Source organism: Mustela erminea, chromosome 19 (assembly GCF_009829155.1).
Source record: "Mustela erminea isolate mMusErm1 chromosome 19, mMusErm1.Pri, whole genome shotgun sequence".
In the NCBI taxonomy this organism is placed as follows: domain Eukaryota; kingdom Metazoa; phylum Chordata; class Mammalia; order Carnivora; family Mustelidae; genus Mustela; species Mustela erminea.
Window position 1 is genome coordinate 13,183,693 of NC_045632.1, and position 10,402 is coordinate 13,194,094.

Below are 10,402 nucleotides of genomic sequence, written 5' to 3' on the forward strand. Positions count from 1 at the left end.
GTTTACTGAACACACGCATGCAGGAAATCTCACATATAAAAGAGGCAACAGGGTGCCTGGGTGGCTCAGCTGGTTAAGCAATTGCCTTCAGGTCAATTCATGATCCCAGAGTCCCGGGATCAAGTCCCACACCCGGCACCTAGCTCCAGGGGAAGTCTGCTTCTCCCTCTGACCTCCTCACTCCCACTCTCTATGTCTCTCTCTCAAATAACTAAATAAAATCTAAAAAACATATATGTATAAATAAATAAAATAAGACAATAAAAAACGGGATGCCTGGGTGGCTCAGTTGGTTAAGTGGCTGCCTTCGGCTTAGGTACTAAACCCCGCGTCCTGGGATCAAGTCCCACATCAGGCTCCTTGTTCGGCAGGGAGCCTGCTTCTCCCTCTGCTCTGCCTGCCACTCTGCTTCTTGTGCTCACTCTCACTCCTCTCTATCTCTGACAAATAAATAAATAAAATCTTTTTTAAAAAAGACAATAAAATGAATAAAAAAGGCAGCAGACTCACTGCCACAACATGGCTACACAGTGCCACCTGCCTCAATGTGAAGAACATTATGCCACGTGAAACCATTATGCAAAAAAGACAATACTGTATGGCATTATTTACAGGTATGTCCTCTTTACTTTTGAGAAAAGAAAAGGACCCATTTATTTGGGAAAGAGAGACTGAGACAGCACTTGTGCACGTGAGGAGGAGGGCATAGGATGGTCAGGGAGACACACGTTCAACGACAAAAGGATTCACTTCTGAGGAACTAACACAGGGCACGCTGACTACAGTTAATACTGCACTGTAGCCCTGAAATTTGCTCAGAGGGTTGATCTTCCATTTCTCACCAGCACAAGAAGTACTGATGCCCAGTGATGGCTATACTGATTCACTTCATTTTGGTAAGAACTTGATAATGCTGAACTACATGAAATCATTATGTAACACTTTCAGTCATAGAATTTGATTTGTCCATCATACCTCACAAACATGAATGGAGGCGGCCAGGGAGAAGAACAGATGTAAACATTATAGAAAGATCCACACAGGACCTTCTTGAGAAACGGCCCAGGCTCCACTACAGCAGTGCGCATACCAATGCCTCCAATTTCAGGCACAGGCAGGCACAGGGAAATGTCACCTAAGGGAGAGGTCAAAACCTAGGCCATCGATGAGTCACGGATCTAGATACAGGGTCCCAGCCAGGGAGAGGGCAAGCAAGGTGCATTCCATCAGCCTCAGTGCAGGACCACTGACCTGCGATCCTACCCGATCAGGACTCAGCGCAGCGGGTACTGGGACTGCGGGCAGACAGAAGGGCACACCAACAACTCAGGGCCAGCAACAAAAGCAACTGCCCAGAAAGCCAGGGAAGCACCCAGTGAACACAGTCCACACCAGAGAAGGACAAACCCTCCCCTGAAGAATGGAGGAGGGGAGTCCGCAGGGTACAGAGTCCAGGGCAGGTCAAGGGGACGCCGAGGGCCTTACCCAGTGACGATACAAGTGCAAAGTTCTCCAGCATCACATGGTGGTACAGCCGTCTCTGAGCCTCATCAAGAAGCCTCCACTCCTTCCAGGAGAAGTACACGGCCACATCCTCAAAGGTCACACCACACTACCATGAAAGGAAAACATGGAACCCTGAGCATTCTTTCTCTGAGAACCCAGCAGCGTTGCAACCCACACACCCACCCCGGTCTCTCCTGCCAGCCCAGCTCCCCTCCTCAGATAATACCAGGTCCTGGTGCCTCTAACGCTGCTCTCCTCTCACCTTCCCACCAATCACTGTTCAGTGCTCAGCGGTAACACGCAGGGGACACATGGAAGCAATCTAAGCTCTGGGTTTGGCCTGCAAGTCCCAAACCCCTGCCAGGATATTCTCATGGAGTCTCCCAGGTGTGCGCTCAAGACAGCCAATTACAGGCTCTGCTCTGCCAGGAAGTCTTCAATACCAGGACCCTGAGTCCCTTAGCTCACACTTCCTCTCCAGGTCTACATGATTCTGTAGACTGGACCTCTCTCATGTCTTCAGACCCCACAGATGAAAGCCCACACCTTCCAAAGGACTCTCCCTTGACTCACACTTGTCCTTGTCACATGACAACCAAAGGATTATGTGACAAACTGAAACAGGTTCCAACTACCACCCCAGTACTCCCAAGGATCCCAACTGAGGGAAAGCCTCAAATGCTGCTGAGAGGCCTCCTCACCTGCCTCTAATCCTCCCTGCAGCACGACACTCACAACCACTGTCTACCTAGGTTCCTCCTACACCGTCTTCTACTCCCCTACTACCCATGCTGGCCCTCCACAGTTGGGAACCAACCATCCACTATTGGACCTTTCTGAAAACAACCAGCCCTAAGGACCTCTCTGCCAGGCACAGAAAAGCAAAAATGACATTTGCCCCAGACCGTTTCTGGCAGGAAGACTCCGAAACACTCCAGATGCCATAAAAGCTGACCACAAAATTCCGGTGAAGTCCTAGAACACTGAAGAGAGAGCAGCTCCAGCCTCTCAAATACTCGCAGGAGGGGCCGCCTGGGTGGCTAAATGGGCTCAGCATCTCACTCTTCATCTCCACACAGGTCTCCATCTCATAGTCCTGAGTTCAAGACTCCTGTTGGGCTCCACACTGGGAATGGAGCCTACTTAAACAAACAAACAAACAAACAACCCCCCCCCCATGTCCTCAGCTATCACTTGTCCCAGCATCCCACGGAAGGCTTGTCCGTGTATCTGCCAGATCACTGCCTCTCTCCTTCACCTGTGTTCACAACGCCCAGCAACCCCGACCACGAGTTGAGCAGGAAAACCACTCTTCAGCACATGTTACTAGGTCCCTCTGACCTACTAGAAGCATTGCCATGACACTCTGCGTTCCCTTCCCAAATGTGATCCCAGTCTCCACCCTGGTCCACACAGCAGCCATCACTTTTCAAACTCTCCATCATGAATCTTTCCCCCAGTTTCCCATAATTTCCTGTCCAGCTGCCCACTTGATGCCATCACTTACCATTTTCTGAAACACCTAAGTCACCTAACACTGTGGAAACACGTTCGGACACTCCCAAAGATAAGCAACTTACTGTTAACGTCCATCAGGTTGATGGGACTTTCCCTCCCTTCAGCTGCTAGAACTGTGAAAATTAATGAGGGGCAATCTTCCTAAATTGGGGTCGGGAGGTTGCACTGGGGGCAGCTCAGACACTACCATAGTGGGTGGTATCACCTGCGGGTCCAACAGAAAGAGATGGACTTGAACTTATTTGGGGATACTACATCACTACCGCCCCCCCCCCCAAAGACAGCCTTTTCATGATCGCCCCACCCAAGAGCTCAGCCAATGAGAAGCCACTATACTTGGACCCTCTAGTTTAGTCTCCTGGGCTTGGTATTCGTAACACCTTTCATTCCTTTCCTTTAAAAAAAAAAAAAAAAAGACGACCTCTCTCTTCCCCACACTGGCTACGGCTTTGACTCGGCTTCTTCGGTCCCAAACGCTGCTCCCTGTCGCTCCCACAGAAACAACATCTCTGCGATAAAATCTCTGCAGTTTTCTCTTCAAGCGTCACCAACCAAAAGCCCCGAGGTTCCCCTCACTCCCCTCGTTCGCCTCTCCTCTGCGACACGCACAATTCGCCTCAGCCCTTCTCAGAGTTTCTCCAACATCCAGAGCGGACAAGGTGGCGGTCGGGCCACTACCAGCGACCATCGCGAGTCCCTCCTGCTGCGCGTCCTGCCCGCGCGCTCACTCCCAGCGGCTGCGCTTCTCCGCGGCCCGAGAAAGCCCCCTGACACCCGGGTTAGACCACCTCCCCTCACCGCCAGCAGACACGGCCTCGGCAGGCAGCAACCGCGCCGCACCCAGCTTCTGACGGAACCAATGCAGCCGCGCCCTCCCCGGTTGGTGGCGCGGGCCCCCTGCAGCCCCCGCCCCGGCGGCCCCTCAGCCCGGAGGCCGCGCCCGCCCGCGGCCCGCCCGCGCTCCCACACAGGCCCCCGCCCACCGGCGCCTCCTTGTTCCGGACACCCGGGCCTGGGCCGCAGGGCCGCGAGCAGGCGCCCCGCGCTCGGGCCTTCGGGGTCTGGGTGGGGGCCGGCGGGGAGGGCCCGGGGACGAGTGTTTACCTTAGCCGAGTCCCTGGGCGCGGCCGCCGCCATCGGACTCGCTGCGCCGGCAGCGGGCCGGAGGGTAGCGGACACCGGGGCTCAACTGTGTGCGGCGAGGAGAGCGCCGCTCCTCGGGTCTTCACGGTCAGTTAGCACGATGCTAACCCGCGCTCCGGACCTGAGGAGACAAACCGACCTCACCTCCGGCTACAACCCCGCGGGCGGGGACGAGGCCGGAAGTCCCGCTCGCAGCGGATGCGCACGCCTAGAAATGCCGTATTCGCGGCCCTCATTGGCTCCCAGCTGCGTCCTCAGGCGCTACGCTCTTACGGGTGGGGTGGCTCTCAAGCTTCTGGCGGTCTCAGAGACTGGCGCACCCTGGAATTCTGTATCCTAGGTGTCCTTTCACGTCAGGAGAAGCTGATACACGGTTGTCACCTCAGAGACTTTTTCGCAAAAGGCTTCACAAGTCTAGGAAAAGGCAGAATCAAAAAGAGCATGTCATCGTGCTAGCCCAATGTGACTGGACGTTGTGAGGCTGCTTATATCAAAATGTGTCATTTGTCATTCCTGAAACGGTGAGGCTTATACTACTCTGAACCTTAAGTATGAATGGGCAGTTATATTTACTAGCAAACTGAGTTTCTTCAGGAACAGAGGAATTTCAGCTAGGAATAAATACACTGGGGCCAGCCACAAGATAGTCTGAAGAGAATAGATTAGCTTTTCTTACCTCTTAGAAGGATATCGGCGAGGGTGGCTAACTATGAAACGTCATGGAAGAAAAGAGAGGGGATGGCGGTTTCATTGGCTGGATGCCAAGGTTAGTGTGTCCGTCTGTGACCAGGAGAGATATCTTTTCTTTTGTTTGAAGGAGCTTAGGATCCTACCAAGAAACCATCCTCCGTTATCACATAAAAAGTACCTTGGGGCACCTGGTGTCTCTGTCGGTTAAACTCTACCTCAACTCAGGTCCTGATTCGTGGAAGCTGGGATCAATTCCCACATGAGCCTCCCTGTGGGGAGTCTGCTTCTCCCTCTCTCTCTTCCTGCCACTCTCCCAGGTTGTTCGAGGGCGCTCTCTCTCTCAGATGAATAGTCTTTTTTTTTTTAGAAGGATTAAAAAAAAGCAAGTATCTTCCTTCCTCTTGCTGATTCTGCATGTCCTACCTGTGAGAAATCTCCCCAGTCAGGGCCAATTGACTCCATTTTATTTTATTTTATTTTATTTTATTTTATTTTTTTAAAGATTTTATTTATTTATTTGACAGAGAGAAATCACAAGTAGATGGAGAGGTAGGCAGAGAGAGAGAGAGGGAAGCAGGCTCCCTGCTGAGCAGAGAGCCCGATGCGGGCCTCGATCCCAGGACCCTGAGATCATGACCTGAGCCGAAGGCAGCGGCTTAACCCACTGAGCCACCCAGGCGCCCTTGACTCCATTTTAAATGTGGCTTCCTTCACTAATTTTCATGGTACTTTGGAGGGAAAAGTAAACAGGACATTTTGGACAACTGGAAAAGTTAAAACTAAAGTTAAGTGCAAATTTCATCTTTAATCACTGTTCTAACAAATGTGCTTTGAGCTCATACTGGGTTTTCAGAACTTTGGGTTAGATATATGGAGAAACATAATAACAAGACAAGTGGTCCTGCCTTAAGTGGCTTTTATTATGTTCAAGGAGGGACAGGAAACTTGAATGCAGAAATATGAAGTCTACATTAGGATGTGGCTGGTGTGATGGAACCATGTGATGTGGATTTGGATTATAGATGAGGTTCATTGGGGTGAAGTCTGGAGCCAATATCCAAGAAAGAATTCTTGATATTTCTTTGGTCAAAATGGTGGGGTTGTTTATTTATTTTTTTTTAAATATTTTATTTAATTATTTGACACAGAGAGATCACAAGTAGGCAGAGAGGCAGGCGGAGAGAGAGGGGGGGTGAAGCAGAGAGAGAGAGAGGGTGAAGCAGGCTCCCTGCCGAGCAGAGCCAGACATGGGGCTCAATCCCAGGACCCCAGGACCATGACCGGAGCTGAAGGCAGAAGCTCCAACCCACTGAGCCACCCAGGTGCCCCCAAATGGTGGCTTATTAAACATGGGGACAAGACCCGTGGGCAGGAAGAGTTGCTGCCTCGGGGTTGTGAGGGATGGCAGGTATATACCATGGAGTTGAGGGAGGTAAGGAAAAGGGAGGTTTTGAAGGAACTTTCATATTTTATAGAAGATTCACAGGATACCAGAGACCTTGCCATTGTCACGTTGAGGTTGTTTACCCCTCCACTAAGGCATTAAACAGTAAGATAGTTGGGACCTTCCTGGAGGAACATTACATTTTGCCAACTTCAAGTTTCTGTTAATGGGCTGCAAATTATAAGGACATTTAATTTTATTTACATTTTCTTCTGGAAGCTAGACCATTAATTCAAACGATTTGTTCTTAAAAATTTCTTGTGTTTGGTAAACTGAGGAAGACTCCTATCTTGTAGGATTTTGATCTCTATAAGTTAACTATTTGTTCTTCCTTTAGGGCAACAAGAGTGCCTGAGGAATGTCACACATACCCCGTGGAGGGGTGTGTGTGTGTGTGGAGTGTCAGCTTCTGATTTGTCCCCTGTTCTCTTTCTGTCCCCTCAACATTTCCCCCTGAACAATTTTGATTCTTAAATCTTTAAGGTTGTTGAAGGTGGAAGGTCTCATCTGTAAAGTCTTCCTATGGAAGTGGGGTATAGAGATGTCCCTACCTATGGGTCAATATTGGTCAGGTGGGGAATGTATAAGAGAGTTACAAAAGGGAGAGGCAGCTGATGCTAATGCGGTCAACATAGATGAACCTTCTTGAGTAGAAAGGATCAACTGTTTACTAGGAGTTACAGCAGTGAAGGAGTCTTGACACTAGGCAGGGAGACACCGGAAATGACAACAAAATAAGGTTCATATTACAAGGAGAAGTCTCAGTAAGACTCCTTTGATAGTTAACCTATTATCATTTTCATCCAATCTGGGAGTTTAAATCAATCACAAAAGGAAAGAGGTCATTTAAAGTACCAGTTTGAGAATTCATGTCAGTTAGAAACCCAAAAATATTTTATGGTAATCAGGAACATATATATAGCATTCTGTTTTTATGCTAGCACAGGTTTCACCTTGTGTAACAGTTTAAACATCTAATGCCATTCTGTTATGTAGAACCACTTCACACATTTATGTTATTTTAGTATTTGATCGAGAAATGCTATTTTGAGTGTCATCTAGGGCTTTGACCATGTACTTAAGGGTTTCTATATGCCAAACAACATCGTCCAGTTCCAAAGAAGGGAAAATAATGGATGTTAGGTGATTATATCAATGAGACACAGGACATGTCCACCATCATTTTACATTTGGAAGGTTGGCTGGGTTGATAATTTTTTTTTTAAGATTTTGTTTGTTTATTTGACAGAGATCACAAGTAGACAGAGAGGCAGGCAGAAAGAGACAGACAGAGAAGGAAGCAGGCTCCCCGCCGAGCAGAAAGCCTGATGTGTGGCTCGATCCCAGGACCCTGGGATCATGACCCAAGCCGAAGGCAGAGGCTTTAACCCACTGAGCCACCCAGGTGCCCAGGGTTGATAATTGTTTTAATAATGCATCCATGCATCCAGGCAAAACCCAGAGTACAGTGGCCTATCCAGCCTAGGGGAAGCCAGGGTCACAAGTTAGAGCCATATAACCCTTAGATCCTATTAGGAGACAGCCATCTAATTCTGGGCCTCCTTTAACTGCTGTGAAGATATTAAGGTCTATTCCGTTTTGTAGGACCATCTTTTAAATTTGTGTAATAAAAGACAGGCCCTTGTCACTTTGTAGGGACCAAGGGAATCCAACCCTAGGAACAATTTTTTTTTTTTTTTAGCAAAGTTTTTGTCACTTCCATGGCCTTTTTACCCAAATCAGTAGCCTGGTGTGAATCCTGTATTACCTTCCACTGGTTATTTTTGGGTATAAAGATTTTCCATTCATGATTAACAAGCCAGTCCTGTGCATTTCTTGGGCAGAAGAGACTGGACTTTTGGAGTTTATTGGAATTCAGACTGGTACAAGACTTAAAGTTTGTTTATTTTGTGCTGCCTGCTTGGCTGCAGAGTTTACCAAATTGTTTCCTTTAGATTCTAAGGTTGTATCTGTTGGAGTCTGCTATCAAAGGAACGAGACTGAGACAAAGTGAAAGTTATGTGAAGCTTTATTCTATGCCAAGCATTAGAAGTCAGACTGACCGGTCAGGGCCGCCTCCAAAGAGAGTGACCCCCTCCCAATCTCACAGGCTGGTTTAATAGGGCATAACTGCAGACCCAAAGTACGTGGCTTCTATTGTTAAAGCGTTTACTCCCAGAATCAATACCCGGAATCATACCAGGAACTATGGGGGCATTTATTCCCAGAATGAAGTCCGTGGATGTAAACAACAATATGGCTACCTAGGCAATATGGAGTTGCTCTGGCTAAGCAGGCCCTAATAGTTAAACAGGTTTTAACATTAAATCGGCCCTAACAGTATCCTTTGATGTCTTTTGGGGCAAATTACAGATACCTCCTCAGATAGGTGTACAGCCATAAGAAGAGTAACAATTTCAGGCCCATATATAATTGGGGTATTATGGCTTGATAATAATACCTTTTTCTTCTAAATTGCTCCATGAGCATGCAGGACTAGGGAATCATATTTGGAGTCAGTATAAATATTAATTCTTAAGGCTTTGGCAATTGAAAAGCACAAGTGAGCACTACAGTATACCCAGATTTTCTTTCTTTTTTTTTTAAGATTTTATTTATTTATTTGACAGACAGAGATCACAAGTAGGCAGAGAGGCAGGCAGAGAGAGAGGAGGAAACAGGCTCCCTGCATGAGCAGAGAGCCCGATGCGGAGCTCCATCCCAAGAGCCTGGGATCATGACCCGAGCCAAAGGCAGAGGCTTTAACCCACTGAGCCACCCAGGCGCCCCTTCTTTTTTTTTTTTTTAAGATTTTATTTATTTATTAGACAGAGATCCCAAGTAGGCAGACAGGCAGGCAGAGAGAGAGAGAGAGAGAGAGAGTGGAGAAAGCAGGCTCCCCGCTGAGCAGAGAGCCCGATGTGGGGCTCGATCCCAGGACCCTGAGACCATGACGTGAGCCGAAGGCAGAGGTTTTAACCCACTGAGCCACCCAGGCGCCCCATACCCAGCTTTTCTTATTGCCTTTTCATGAAACTATTGTCATTGGTAAACCAGCTCTCATCTGTGTTTTCAACAGGGGCACATGTTAAATCTGGCTGACCAGCATAAACAAGATCAGTAACCTCCAAACAATTATGCTCTATAGAAGTACAATGGTCAGATCCAGGCATAAGTGTAGGTGGGTTTACAGTCTGATAGGTTTCAAATATTATTCCAGGCATATATATAAGTGCAACCTGATATTTATTAAGTCAGTCTCCCATCATCCATTGGTGGCCTTTGGTTTCTAAGACACTCTGGATCTAATGTGAAGTCATTACAGTTAGAGACTGTCCCACAGTGAGCTCTGAGGTTCCTTTTACTGGGAGGGCTGTTGTATGCTTAGCTAAAGCCTTTGTTTGCGATTGGACCTCAACAAAGGTGACTTCTAGGATAAATAGGATGACGAGAGTTGAAGCCATCAAGAAACCCTTTTTTGTTTAGGGTCCAGCCTTAGCAATATCCTAATTATAAGGAATCACTGGCAAGTGGGAGAAGACTTATCTCAAGAGATAAGGGCATCCCCAGGTGCATCATCCAATCCAATCATAAAGAAAGTGGGGTCATCTATTATCTCCACAAGTCCATAGTTAACCCTATGGAGTTGGTACACTCTGGCTTTTAAGGAGTGATTTCATCATTCCAGCCACACAGAATTGGTCAAGGTGCTAGTTGAGTTATTCAGTTTTGGGGGAATCAATCCCATTTTCCAATTGTTCAAATAATCGTATGTCAATGGGATCCTGTTATTATCTTCAAAGAATAATAAACAAGAAGGTTGTCTATACATAAGCTACTATAGTAATTTCTCTGAACTCTACCTCAAGTTGTCTAGCTTAGGTAAACAACAAACATTTAAAGATAATCAGCTATAGATTTAACATACACAAAGATATGTTACTGAAACACAATTTCTGTTTCTAAAATAACCCTCATTTTTAATCAGAGATAGCCAAATCAGGACTAATTTATTTGAAAAACAAGTCTAGTTTCAACAAACTTGGCCTAATCATTTACATAAGCTCAACAAGAATAATGATTGGTCATACAGATCTTACA

At 47.3% G+C, this 10,402-nt stretch overlaps 1 protein-coding gene across 1 annotated transcript in view; it reads right to left on the minus strand.

Moving 5' to 3' along the window:
• Positions 1 to 4,357, minus strand: part of LOC116579348 (zinc finger protein 345-like) — a 30,454-nt gene extending 26,097 nt beyond the window's left edge. The window contains exons 1-2 of the mRNA XM_032324594.1: positions 4,129 to 4,357; positions 1,486 to 1,612 (exon numbers count right to left, since the gene is read on the minus strand). Of these exons, the coding sequence (XP_032180485.1) occupies positions 1,486 to 1,612; positions 4,129 to 4,161 (160 nt within the window). The 5' untranslated portion in view covers positions 4,162 to 4,357. The remainder of the gene's footprint in view (positions 1 to 1,485; positions 1,613 to 4,128) is intronic.
• Positions 4,358 to 10,402: the final 6,045 nt, after the last annotated feature.